This window comes from Thalassophryne amazonica, chromosome 11, assembly GCF_902500255.1.
Source record: "Thalassophryne amazonica chromosome 11, fThaAma1.1, whole genome shotgun sequence".
Taxonomy (NCBI): Eukaryota; Metazoa; Chordata; class Actinopteri; order Batrachoidiformes; family Batrachoididae; genus Thalassophryne; species Thalassophryne amazonica.
This window is the reverse complement of record NC_047113.1, coordinates 66,822,243-66,836,360: the sequence shown is the minus strand read 5'-3', so window position 1 is coordinate 66,836,360 and position 14,118 is coordinate 66,822,243. Positions and strand designations below refer to the sequence as shown.

General features: G+C 38.4%; 1 protein-coding gene across 2 annotated transcripts in view; it reads right to left on the bottom strand.

Annotated features, from left to right (window-relative positions):
* LOC117520734 (annexin A5-like) overlaps positions 1-13,743 on the bottom strand; it is a 62,528-nt gene extending 48,785 nt beyond the window's left edge. The window contains exons 1-3 of one of the 2 annotated variants that reach the window (XM_034182038.1): positions 13,737-13,743; positions 11,348-11,353; positions 1,365-1,449 (exon numbers count right to left, since the gene is read on the bottom strand). In XM_034182038.1, coding sequence (XP_034037929.1) covers positions 1,365-1,449; positions 11,348-11,350 — 88 coding nt within the window. In that variant the 5' untranslated portion in view covers positions 11,351-11,353; positions 13,737-13,743. Of the gene's footprint in view, positions 1-1,364; positions 1,450-7,448; positions 7,487-11,347; positions 11,354-13,736 lie in introns of those variants that run through there. The other variant, XM_034182037.1, reaches the window with a different exon arrangement.
* Between the last annotated feature and the right edge of the window lie 375 nt (positions 13,744-14,118).

Sequence of the window (14,118 nt, the reverse complement as noted above, 5' to 3'; positions counted from 1 at the left end):
TTCCATTTTTATTGTATTGCTCTGGAAAGTAGTTAAACAGACTTTAAATTGAATAAATTGTTTTGTTGGTGTTTACAATTAAAATTCATTCAATTATTTACCGAGACAGTAGATGAATGTCACTTGGGACAGTGTGACGAGGAGCCAGTAGTGCTCAATGTATTGGATTATGTGTCATACAAGCAAACTGTAAATGTGCGTTTTAATGATATTTCAGTGTGGTTTGGCCTCCAGGAACCTTTGGCAGTCAAAGCTCCAGCACAAAAGCCACTGATGGCTCTCAGGTCGGACAAATAGATTTTTTTTTAAACATGGCAACACAAAAAGAAAGTGTGTAAAAAAAAAAAAAAAGAAGAAGAATGGGTAACTTTGATGCTGTTGTTCCTGCAGTACAAACATCATGGAACACATTTGTTATATGTCGGACGCAGGACGGAGAACCGACCAGCGTTTGAAGGACCCAGTATAAAATAAGCAGAGCACGGTACAAAGGATAACAAAATTTAATGACATAACAGTGATGTGAAAAAAAAGACAACAAATGAGTGCGCGGTCTGGCGTGGTGGATTTACGGTGCGCTCCCAGCTGCACAAACGGTCCGGAGCCAGAAACAGTTCGGACCCAAGGACCCCGCCGACACCCCCCAGGTGGCCGCGACAAACCGAGTCTGTGAAAGAAGAAACCATCATGTGAGTCCACACTCCACACACAGAGAGACCGCTCAAAGGTGTACATAAACAGCAAACACTTCCTGGCTTAATCACCAATCAGCTTCCCTCTCTGCAGGCATGGAACACCCAGTTCACATTACTCAACTGCAGTGGAAGCTGATTAAACGACTAACATAACAGCTCAATATAATAAGGTGTGAGGGACACCACATTTACTGACTGTACTTATGTTAGTCACAAAACCTAACGGACCTCAGGAAGTGTGCTGACGAGCGTGAGACCTCACCCCCTCCTCTTTCACAGACCATGCATCAAACCTGGATGTTCTCTGCATCCGTGATGATGAGATGGCTCTCTAGACGACGATCTCACCCGTCTGGTCACAAGGTCGAGTCTCTGGCAAATACACACTGTGTACTCCAGACTTAAATGCCACCATGCTCCAATCCGTGTAGATGCACCACAGCTGTGAGTCCTGACGAGCTGCACATGATCAGCCTCAGGTGATCAGGGTGAGGTCCTGGTAACTCAGCCACACAGCCAGTCAGTCCTAAACGCGTGCCACCTGGAAGGAAAAACAAAAGACAGAAACAGAAGACAGAAACAAAAGACAGCCAGGCACGCCCAGCCTCACAACAACATTAAAGCAGCATGTTTGACTGTGAGGCGTTAACTCAACCCTACAACACTGACCAATTCCTTTCATGGCTTTATGGAGAATTTCAGCATCGTGTTTGGCATTGAAGTTGACAAATGGTCGAACGCTGCCTCTGTAGGCCTGTAAGAGAGCCACATAAATGAACATGAGATTAAAACAAGTTTCCTGTGCTGTATGTTATGCAGATGGTAAATCTCTTTAAATTTCTGACATTTCTGTAGAAATTTATTAAGGGAAAACCAATTATTGGCTTGTTATATATAACAAAAAAAAAAAAAAAAGAAGGTGGTGAACTTGCTGTGTAAAGAATAAAAAACATTAAGTCTCTTCAAATGCCAAAAAAAAAAAAAAAAAAACACTTCAGGACAATGATGACATCTATACTTTAATCTTTTATTTATTTAGTTAGTTTAAAAAAAATATTCTGTTTTGAGGAAAAATGCTGTAACTTTTGTAACTCTGCTGTTGAAATAGAAACATTTTTCTTTAGACATGTTTATTTTATAACTTTTGAGAACTCCGCAGAGATCAACTGTTTAAATAGGTCCCAGACTTGCCAAAAAAAAAAAGATATATATAAGATTGTATTAAATTTGATATTTTTATGACAGACAAAAAAAACTTGAGAGATTGCATAATTGTGTTGTTGTTGTTATAATAGTAAGAGTATGGCAAAAAAAGTGACACAGATGCTGCGTCATTTGAACAAGAACGCCTAATTTAATTTTTTGGAAATATATTAATTTGTTTTAAAGTATCTTTGAATGCCTATGTACTCGTGCAGGTAGAGACCCTGTGCTGAGTACAGCCATTGAAAGGTTGGTATCATGCACATTCCTGACCCATCCAGCAGGTGCTAGTGTTGAGCAAGTCTTTTTTTTTATATGGATTTTGGAACAGGGTTTTGAAAGACACCTGTTCCATCCCTAGCCATACATTTTATCTATTCTTTACAGATTACATTCCTGTTATATTGTATATTTAAAGCCCTACTGGGCCACATCATGTGTCTCCATCATTTACTAGCTTATCAAGAATTGCTAGCCAATGCTCATGTGACTCGAGTGCTATATACAGCAGATGGCAGACATGTCTATGGGATATTACATAGGCAAACCAAAGATGCTTTTGAGATGGATTTGGTGCATCCACAGACTAATAACGTCATCTTCATTACATGGTGACAACATTTACTGATTTTGAGTTACTGCTAATACACAAATTGTGACTCACTCACTCATCTTTCCTGCCCCACAATATTACCGGGGCAGGAAACAACAATTTATTTTGGTATGATTTTCACATCCAGACCAATTTTAATGTTTCCATTATTGGATATTGTACAAACTGCACCTTAGTCTTGGATATCTTTTTCAATATTTTAGAAATATTATTGAAAGCCAGTTATTTGTTGTAAATCAAGAGAGTGCATGTGTGTGTGTGGGGGGGGGGGGGGGGGGGGGGGGCTGTGATGCATTGATCCATTCTTATACCTCGCCATGATTAAAACACACATTTGTTGCTACATTGCTGAAAATGACAAGCCACCATGTGCCACTTTAACGTTTCAAAGTACCACAGATGAAATGATTTCCTGAGGCATGAAATTTGTCTCCGTTCCTCTTCAAGTTACTCAAAGAATGATTTCAACCCCATTGTGAATAGTCCCATCATTAGACGATAATTTGGCATTAGACTTTTATTTCCCTCATCGAATTGGTTCATTTTAATAGCCTGAAAAGGAAAGTGCATTCATTATCTCTTAAAGAAAAAAAGGAAAAGAAGAAAAAAAAATAAGAATTTGAAAATACTCTACATTGTGCATTTTATGGGTTCTTACATTTGAATTTAATTTGTAATGCATCATAGAGGAACAACCTATGTGATTGTTCAGAATAAAATTCTGATAATAGACTCATTTGAATTAAAACTCACTAAATATGCCTGTTGTTGGGTTTTTCACCTCTGGGCTCCGTTCTATTAATGTCATCTTGTTAGAAAATGTGGCATTTGCAGACATTATATTTTTTTCACCAAGAAAATGTTTAAATAAAAGAATTTTTAAAAACGTGCCTGAGCAGAATGGCTCAGAATGCTGCACAGGTGTGAGGTGTGAAAGAAAATTCTCTTCGCTGACATCTCAAGGCTTCTATTCATTATTTCTTTTGTGAATCATTTGCTTTGTGTTGTCATTCAATAGCTGCAGCTCTTCCTGTAGATTTGACAGTGATTGCAGACAGGATCAAGGCTAAATCGATAAAACGCATCCTTCTTTTTACACTGCAACAAGTCATTTATGATTATTGGAGCATACTGTTTCCAATTTATTGATGTAGAATTCGGTCATTGTGTTTTGAAACATAACTGTAATAAGTAGTCTATGTTGGTGCCTTTTCTTCAGATTTTATACAAATCTAACTTGTATTTAAAAAAAAATAGAAGCCAGATTATCACAGCCTGTATCTAGAACCAAATCTGAATCCAAATCCAAGAAAGAGATGGAAACCTTCTGGGAATGGAGATTTCTGTATTTGAAGCATAAGGCAGATATTTACATTTACATGATGTGTTTTTGGTTAGCAGCAGCAACATATGTGGCCCCGTTTGCAGGTAGCATTAGCATATAGAATCATGCTAACCATGGCTAATGTATACTATTTAAACATTGTTTCATGTACATGTCATATTTTAGCAGTGATGCTGACTGTGATTAACATCAGCACATACAGCTACATGTAGCAGTGTTAGTGAAAGCAATAGTACTAACTGCTATTGCTAACAATTAGCTGTTGACAAATTTGGTTGGTGCTAACACAGTGTTGCCAACTCCTCAGTAAGAAAAGTAGCTATTGGCTGTCCTAAAAGTCACCAGAAGTCACTAATTGAGTATTGAACATTATTTGCATATTATGATGTCATAACAGCTGTAGGGAAAAGCAGCTGATCTGCTCTGTGTCAGCTTGATCCCGTCAGATCTCAGAAGCTAAGCAGTGCGGGACCTGGTTAGTACTTGGATGGGAGACCTCTTTGGAACAGAAGTGGCTGTGTGTGTTTCTCTAGGTTACACTGGAGTTGTGTCAGGAAGGGCATCTGGTGTAATACTTGTGCCAAATAACAACGCGGATCTGGCTGTATCCGCTGTGGTGACCCCAAACTAAACAGGACCAGCCGAATGGAAAACAACAGATGTGGGGAAAAAATATTGTGGGAGAGATAAGTGAATACGAGGTCTGTCAATAAAGTATAGGTCCTTTTTATTTTTTTCAAAAACTATATGGATTTCATTCATATGTTTTTACGTCAGACATGCTTGAACCCTCGTGCGCATGCGTGAGTTTTTCCACGCCTGTCGGTGACGTCATTCGCCTGTGAGCACTCCTTGTGGGAGGAGTCGTCCAGCCCCTCGTCGGAATTCCTTTGTCTGAGAAGTTGCTGAGAGACTGGCGCTTTGTTTGATCAAAATTTTTTCTAAACCTGTGAGACACATCGAAGTGGACACGGTACGAAAAATTAAACTGGTTTTCGGTGAAAATTTTAATGGCTGATGAGAGATTCTGAGGTGATACTGTCGCTTTAAGGACTTCCCACGGAGCGAGACGTCGTGCAGCGCTCCCAGGTGCCGTCGTCAGCCTGTTTCAAGCTGAAAACCTCCACATTGCAGGCTCTATTGATCCAGGACGTCGTGAGAGAACAGAGAAGTTTTTATAAATTTTTATATTTTTTTGTATTTCTTGTATTTGAAATGGCATAAACAAATTAAAATGTGTGAAATACCAAGTTCTCCAAGACTTTTGGAGAGCACTGTATCCTAACCTTATGATGAGTGCAAAATGAGTGTGGTATTATTACAGTTTTGTTTAAGAATGTTTCATTTTCACTGTTGATGCACTTCGTGTTGAGATATGATAATTTGGCCATATTGTACAGCCCTACTATCAACTAGCTGAAAACTTTTAATATTAATTTACATCTACATTAAAAAATATGCTAAAAGTGGCAGGGGGTCAAGAGGGCTGTAATTAGGGAGTGTATTGCATTCACTGGATTAAAAAAAATTAGACAGCTGATCTTGTAATTATGAGAAAAGATCTCATAATTACGAGATCTGATCTCGTAATTATGACAAAAGACCTCGTAATTATGGATTCAGGATCTTGTAATTACGAGATAAGGGCTTTTTTGTTTTGTTTTGTGTTTTTTTTTTTTTTTTTTTTGTAATTGCTTCCGTACAGTGGGTCTAAAGTTTGAATGAATAAATCGTATTTTCCAGAGTAAAAGTTGTGGGGTTTTTTTCCTTTTCTTTCTTTTTTTACTAGTTAGGAAGGTCCTACAACTTTTACTCCAATGCGACTTATATACCGAAAAATACCATATTTAGTATTAATAATAGTAATTGTGACTATTTATATAGGGCTTTCACAGGAATCAAAGCACTAAACCAAATAGCTCTAATAATAAAAGCATAAATGCCAATTATACAATGCGCACAACAATGCATAAAAACTCATAATACTGAAAAAAGGTGTGACTTATACATGTGTGACTTATATTCCAGTGTGCCGTATTTATGGGTTTTTCCTCCTCGGGAGGCATTTTTGTACAACCCTGTCTCACGGCAAGTCGTGATTCAGGAGCCCGAAATATACATTAATCTATTGGTTCGTGATATTGTGACGAAAAGTGCCTCATTTTCATCACGGCAGCACAAATTCATTTTCATTCATTCCGTGATGGCTGCACAAAATTAAAAGTAAAGCGGGGGGGTCGGGGTGGTTATGGTTAGGGTGGGGGGAAGGAGTACAATTAGGTTATGGTTAAGGTTAGGGTTGGGGGTTGGAGTAGGGTTAGGAATATTGAGTTAAAAAAAAGCCCCGTCACGAAAATTTGACTCATTTCGTGCCGGGAGCACGAAAAAAAAAGCGTGAGACTGGGTTGTTTTTGTAACAGGTGTGACTTATACTCTGGAAAATACAGTAACCAATAACAGATAATGCTGCACATCAATACTCAAAGAAGTCATGTCAACATAATAATACCTGGTATAACAGTACACTCAATATACAAAAATCTGGTTATTCACAGAAAATGTTAATCTCTGGCTATTTCCATTATTTTATTATTGATCTTTTCACAGAAGGTCAGGTGTCACCGTGACATAGACTTCTACCAGGATTCGTCAGATGCAGATCTGAAGTTAAATTCTGCTCAATAATTCAACAAGGGTTTTTTGTATAATTTTTCAAGAAAATTGTCTACATTTCAAGTAATGTACTTGATTGACTTTAATGATGATTGAAATTTAATGATGGGGAATTCCTCATTCAGCAACCAATATTGCAACTAAGCTTATAACTGAAGAATCATACAAACAAGCAGACCGATAAAGAAAGGGAATATTGTAGCCTCCTTGAATAATTCCTGCTTTTTTCTAGGTGAGTTCAGCCTGACAGACCCAGAAAAGTGTTTGGTCATTTTATTTTTATTCAGCCACCCACAAAACGTGTCTGTGACGCACCCTTTCATCAGGCAGTGAGCCATCAGGGATCATTGTCCCAACTGTCATTTGATAAAGTAGTAACCAGGTGGGGATACAATAGACACACGGACCTGGAGTTTCCATGCAAACGGTAACACAATATGGTACAAATTAGACCATTGTCCTCATTAAACTCAGATCTTGTTATTGTTTTGTGTCTTAAATCTAAGACCTGGGATTTCTAAAACAAAATCTTGGAGATCATATGAAGGTTCTGAATGTTTTTCCTGCACAGGTTGTGCTAAGTGTCTTCAGTGAGTTCATGGTGAAGCAGAAGTGTAAGCCTTCACAGCAGGGAGGGTGCTGAAGTAAATGAAGATTCAACAAAGTAAGGATTCAAATATACTAATGAGGAGAAAAATGCATGCACTTTTTTATTGTATATTATTATACAGCTGCAAATTTTTCAAAGGTGCACGCTTACAGAAAATACGCTCATGCAAAACCAGCCTAATCTTGACTGTTTTGTCTATGTAGGTCAAATATCTTCTGCAACAGAATGGTTTCTTAGGAAATCCCATCCTTGCACATGTTATTGACTTAAAAAAAAAAAAGAAACAAAGGGAGAAAACACATCACTTACCATCCTCTTTTCTGATAGAAGAAAGTTCTCCTAAACAGAAAGGAAATTCAAATAAAATAAATAACCCTTAACTGGAAAAAGGCAATAGACTGAGCCAATACTGGTGTATCAGCTCAGCCTGATCAATGCTATAATCAATACCAAGAAATCACTTGTGTTCTTACCAACAGGTGTGGGTGTGTGTTCTCCTCAGAAGTGATTCTGTGTTGTAGAAGTTCTTTACTTTCTGTCCGTTAAACTCCCACTGGCTGCTCTTAAGGCTGTAGGGGAAAGCTGACAGCACACTTCACCATCAGCATGCAGTGTTCGGTTTCACCTGCTGTCAATCAAACAGCGGAGCATGACCAATATGTGACATTCACAAAGAGTAGTCTACAAGCAAGTACAAAAAAGATCAAGGTCTGATATACCCGTACAGACTGAGAAAGTGAGGTTAATATTTTTTTATTATATGGTTGTTCTGAGCTGTGTTTTCATCTTGTTCGTCTTCATTTTGCATGTGCACTTCGAGCTTGTTTGCTATTCCTCAAATTCAAACTTGTCAGTGTAATAAACTTGTCAGTGCTTGGAGTATGATTCTCTTCATCGCTCATAATTTCTTTGTTCGCTTTTTGTTTTGTTTTATTTCACGCCATGAAAACTGTAAACAAAGTCGCGAATCTAATACACGAGTGTCATGGTAACGGTCTCATATGGGAAAATAACAGACCGGAAATCAGCCGATCAGAGCGCATGTACTGTCGCAGCCATATAATAAAATATATTATGTTCCCTTATTTTCCAGACTATATGTTGCTTTTTTAAAAAAGGTGTATAGCTGGTCCTGAGACTTATATTTCAAAGCAACCTATATACAAAAAATTGTTACATTATCATCTATGACCACAAGCTGGCACCGTCCACACATGACAAACTGCTCCTACATACTGATGTGAAAATGGTATTGTGATCTGCACTCCCAAGCAGAAGATGACAGTAATGTTATGTACATTAAGATGGATGCCGACCACCGTAAAGCAAAAAAGATGATGATCTGAATTAGGAGGATGTGCTGGGTCTTAGAGAACAAGTGAAATTAATAAATCATGCTCTCAAACTGAAAGACTGTGCCATTGAATAAAGAGAGGGAATAACCTATACTACTCAACATTCCACTTGTTTGCACTTTGTGGAACAGCCAAAAGGACAACAGACCTCCGTCCCGGGAGAACTTGGCCCAGGTTAAGAATTCACAAACCCTGGTACGGGAGGCGGCCACTCTGATCAGTCGGCTGAAACCCAGGCTGTGGCCTAAGTGGCCAGAATTTCCTTTGGCTGTAGGGGGAGTGAGGCCTATTGGCCACCACATGCATAGTGACTCCATATATATATATATATATATATATATATATATATATATATATAGTACCAGAAGTAAGCCAGCAAGTAGTAGGGACACAATTTACCAGTACTATGTTGCCGCCATCTTTCCTGTCTTTTGACCCAGATGTTTACAGATGATGCATATGCTCCTACCCATGAACAACTCATATTTTGCAATGGCAGACCTTGTTAAATATATAGTTGGCAGTCTATCACAGGCTACTGCCCCAGTTACAGTTGGTACCCATTTGCTGCTGGGTGAACTGGGCCAACGCAGATCCAAGGACACAACAGGCTGCCTGCATCACATGCCAAGAAGCAAACCCCGGTTTGTACGTTGGTAGTCCAACTCCAGTCCCACAGAACTTACTGCTCTGCAATAATAACACCATTAGCCTACATTTAATTTACTGCCGTGAATAAATCTGTGAGGTTGGTTGTGATTTTATGAACATTTTAATGCATTCATATTTCACATGCGGCCAAATTAAGATACATTTCAATTGCAGCAGATGACAGGTAGATGTTTGATTGGAGCAATTGGACCAGCAGAACAAAACACCAAACACAGCCAGAGCTCACTCATCAGATTGAGACTCGCGCATTAAAATGGTCCTGTCAGGTCGTGAGATTCAATATGTTGTCACAGTCTTATGCTAATGCATGACATTCCACCAAAATGACCTGCAAGACAAGATTTGGTGGAAAATAACTCCTTGAGCATTTCTCAACTTGAGAGCTCTGCACAGCTCACACTCAGTCACCGCTGCTATTTTTCCAGGAAGCTTTAATTAAAGTCAGCACTTGTGAGAAAATGAGAGTGTGAACTTCATCTCTGAGGGTATCTGGTTAAGGATGCTCGCTGTATCATCTCACAGCTTCCCAGACAATTTCCGTTAATTACAACCGAGACTTGTGGCGAATAGCAAACTTACACCAATAAATTAAGAATTTTTTCCCCCCGCACAACATGCTAAATGAAGTCTTTCGATTGTGCAGAATTAATCCTGCCCCATCTGAACCGAGCATTTATCACCATAAATCTTTCAACCATTCAAACAAACCACACGTTGATGGTTTTGTTGCCTTTCATTTGACATCTTGGTTTGGAAAATGTTTGTTCCTGCAGTTTATTCTGTTCCTTCAATAAGACATAGTTACATACTTAAATATTGAATAATCCTCTTTGAATGTTGTTTTAATGCCCCCCTCAATGATCAATTAGACTGCTAAGTATCAAAGTCTGTCTCCTCATTTGGAGCTGATCAGGTCTTTCCTTGTTTATCTTCTGGACCAGGCACAGATGATCTTGCTCACAATGTTGTAAAATATTCCAAAAAATTAGTAGAAAACATTTGGCAACTTCTCCATTTGTTTCATATAGCCCATATAGTAACGTTGGGCTTCCAGCTCCAAAATGTATGCAAAAAAAAAAAAAAAAAAGATTGTTAAGACAATATCAGAAAAACAAACATACACAGAAAGTTGTAATTTTGCATGACAGTGAATATTAATATGAAAATGAAGTGATTACAATTTGGTGTGTCTGCATATCATCAGTAATGAAATTTGCAACCCAGTCTCACGGCACTTCGTGCGACTGGGTTGTGAAAAGTACATTAATGTATGGGTTCGTGACAAGGGGCATGAATTCATTTTGTGACGGGGTGCACAAAAAGTGTGGTGAAAGACATGGGGTCCGGGGCAGTGGTGGGCACAGTTCCGCTAACCGCTAATTATCGGAGCTAATGTTTTCATTATCAGATTAGCTTTTCAGATAACTTTGAAAACCATCAGCAGACTAATTACCTTTTGATAAATGTTGGTCCAATAATTGTTAGACCGCTAACATATTTTTACAGGCGTGGTGAACAAACCTTAACAGTTATAAACACTTATGAAGTATGAAATCAAAGATTTGAGTACCTACCTGTTAAATGTTTTGTAGTAGATGTACAGTTCTGTCCCCTGCAAACAGAGAAGAGATAGTTCCAGGAGAAACTGCTCTATCTTCTGCAAGCAAAGGAGAACTGGTCACAGAAAGTTTAAAAAAAAAAGAGCATTTCTTTAGACCCTATACTGATACACTGGCAATATCAACCAAGTCATCCAGCAGCATACAGTTTTAAGTTATGGTTAAAATTTATTTAAAAGTTATTTAAATTAAGTGAAGTTTTAAAAAGTGAAAATATCAGATATATGCTTTAGTTTTAAAGTAATGCACTAATTTTGAAGGTTTTAGTGTGGACATGCTGTGTCCAGGTGCATTATGGGTAATTTCAGTACATTCACGACAGAACAAATGCATTTGAGACGCTCTGATCAGGCTCCACACGGACAACAGCATTAAACTCTTTGTATATTGTGCCTAAAACTCTCGTGAATATATTCTCTGGGTTTCTAGATGTTGCTATTGTGTTTGTTTTATGTAAAAATACCAGAAGAAGCTCAGGTTGCTTCTCCATTATTTTCAATTGGAATCATTGTGAGCTGCAATGGCTTCCTGTTTGCTCTTTAGAGTCCCAATTATGTCAAACCATCGCCTCACAATGGCAAAGGCAGGTCGCCGAGTGCAGCCTGATGTGCCTTGCTCGACAGTCTCCTCATCATCCAAACCTAAACATAAAACATGTACAGTGATGGAATTACAGAATTGTATTGGAGACATTACAGTATACAGTACTGTGCATACTGTAAAGCAAGACAGGTATGAACTCTTCATTCCGTGTGTGTGTGTGTGTGTGTGTGTGTGTGTGTGTGTGTGTGTGTGTGTGTGTGTGTGTGTGTGTGTGTGTGTGTGTGTGTGTGTGTGTAGGCCCACAGTACTGTAATATCTTACCTCAATGTGATGTTACAGTTTGATACTATAAAAATGACAAAGAAAATAAATTGGAATTGTTGATACAGTTTAGAGTCGTATTCCAGTCACTGTGCAGTGATGCAGTACAACTGTAAGTAAAACAGCAATACAGTTACATTGGTAAGTCATTGTGTAACAAATACATAAGGCATACATTACACATTGTCATACAGTGTTGTCCTTTGACTTCTATGTCTAGGATTGGACGACAACCTCACATGGGTGGAGAAGGAAAACATTTAACTGAACTTAAAGAACAAGAGATCTGTAACATGGTGATTGCAAATAATACTGTCACACTGATCCGTGATGCAATCCTTCAAGACAATGTCATATTCCAAAATGTCAACTCTATCAGCATCTCCACAATATACCGGGTACTGAAGAAGCATCAGATGATTTACAGGGTACCATCTGAGAGCAACACTGACAGAGTGAAAGAGCTGCAGTACCAGTATGTGCATGTAAATCAGTAATTGTTGTCTCTCATTGTAACAGTAATTACAGTAAGCAGTGGATCCTGATTTTTTGTTTTTTTCTCAGGATCTTCTTACCTTCAGAATCCACCTTTAACTGACTGTAGCATTTTGCCTAAAAACTTTTCTCCCTCCTGTTTGTGTCAAATGCTCCCTGCAGTACCTCTGCATAGGCCTGTACCCCAGGTCTGGAACCACTGGAGTAGTGGCCAGTAGTAGGCTATATTGAACTTTGGGGGAGATATGAGTTTTTGCAGGTGATCCATGGTGTTGTGCTGAACCATCCAAGTTATTTTGGCAAAACGCACTAAGTGAATGGAAATGAGCCAAAGCAATTAAGAAGGATCTTTGCAATTTTGATGATACTGACTCTTAAATGGAAAAGGAATCTAGTTTTGAAGCATGTGTGAACAGTTTTGGGAGAGATATGAACTTTTGCTAGTGAACTGTAATGTTGCGCAGAACTGTAAGTCTATATGGCCAAATGATCTTACAGTTTTAAGAATGTCATTTCTGTTTCAAGAAATGAGCCAAACCAGAGGAGAAAAACTGTAAATTCCACGCAGTTAAAAAATAGCAGACACGGATTATTTGGAATATTTGTTTTGGCAGGTTTTCACGGCCTCTACTGCTATCTAATGGCCAGTAGTGTTATGGCAGTATGAGCGTCTGGATGCCAGTAGATGGCAGTGTTCGATTTATTTTGACCCCGGTTATATCAGATGGTTGTCTAATCAGAACTTGACTTTTTGGCTTTTGCAAATGGCTTTATATATATATATATATATATATATATATATATATAAAAGGCATACTTTACAAAAGCACATTTATATGTAAACACCAACACACACTTTACATTAACGTGTTGGTTTTTACATAGAATGAATGAGTCAAACAATCAGTGTTAGCGGAGCTCATTTACCCATAATCCCTTTGGCATCTGTCTGTGTTTGTTGTTACAAAACTTCAGAATTAGTGCATTATTTAAAATTAAAAGTTATGGGTTATATTTTAACTTTGTACAAATGACAGAATTGACATTAATGGAGTTATTCTAGCCAGATTAATTTAATTTATAAATCAAAACCATAAGTCAAAACTGCTATATTTTCCAAGACCTGTATTCTGTTAAAGAATAATGACTTGTTTTGTGTGTGTGTGTGTGTGTGTGTGTGTGTGTGTGTGTGTGTGTGTGTGTGTGTGTGTGTGTGTGTGTGTGTGTGTGTGTGTGTGTGTGTGTGAGAGAGAGAGAGAGAGAGAGAGAGAGAGACGTTGAGCTTAGCTTAGTTCCTTTCAACTGCTTCACTGCTGTAAAATAGGTAGTAAACAGGCGCTTCCAGCAGTGAGCAGGGTGCACAAAGACAGAAGTTCTGACTCATTGTTTGGGGTTTTTTGATGCTACCAGACGCAATCGTGGTGTTAAAACTCAAAATCAGGTTGTTAGTAGTTGTAAGTGTACAGGAGACAATACTGAAAGTTATTGGTTATCGGTTAGCTGTAGCTTCGGATAATTTTTTGGGTGGTTTGTCAGTTTAGCTTCATAAAATATAACTTTTCAGTTAGCTGATTAGCTGTTATTGAAGTTACCTTTTTGGTTAGCTGTGCCCACCACTGGTCTGGCGGTACACACATTGTTTTGGTTAGAGTTAGGAGAAGGGGAAGGTAATAAATAGCAAAATGAAGAAAACTGAATGAAAAAAAAAGAAAAACATGAGCCCGGGCTGGACATTTGATATGGTGTTGATGGCCATATCGTCACTCGTACACGGACGGACGGACGGACGGACGGACGGACGGACAGACAGACAGACAGACAGACAGACAGACAGACAGACAGACAGACAGACAGACAGACAGACAGACAGACAGACAGATAGATAGATAGATAGATAGATAGATAGATAGATAGATAGATAGATAGATAGATAGATAGATAGATAGATAGATAGATAGATAGATAGATAGATAG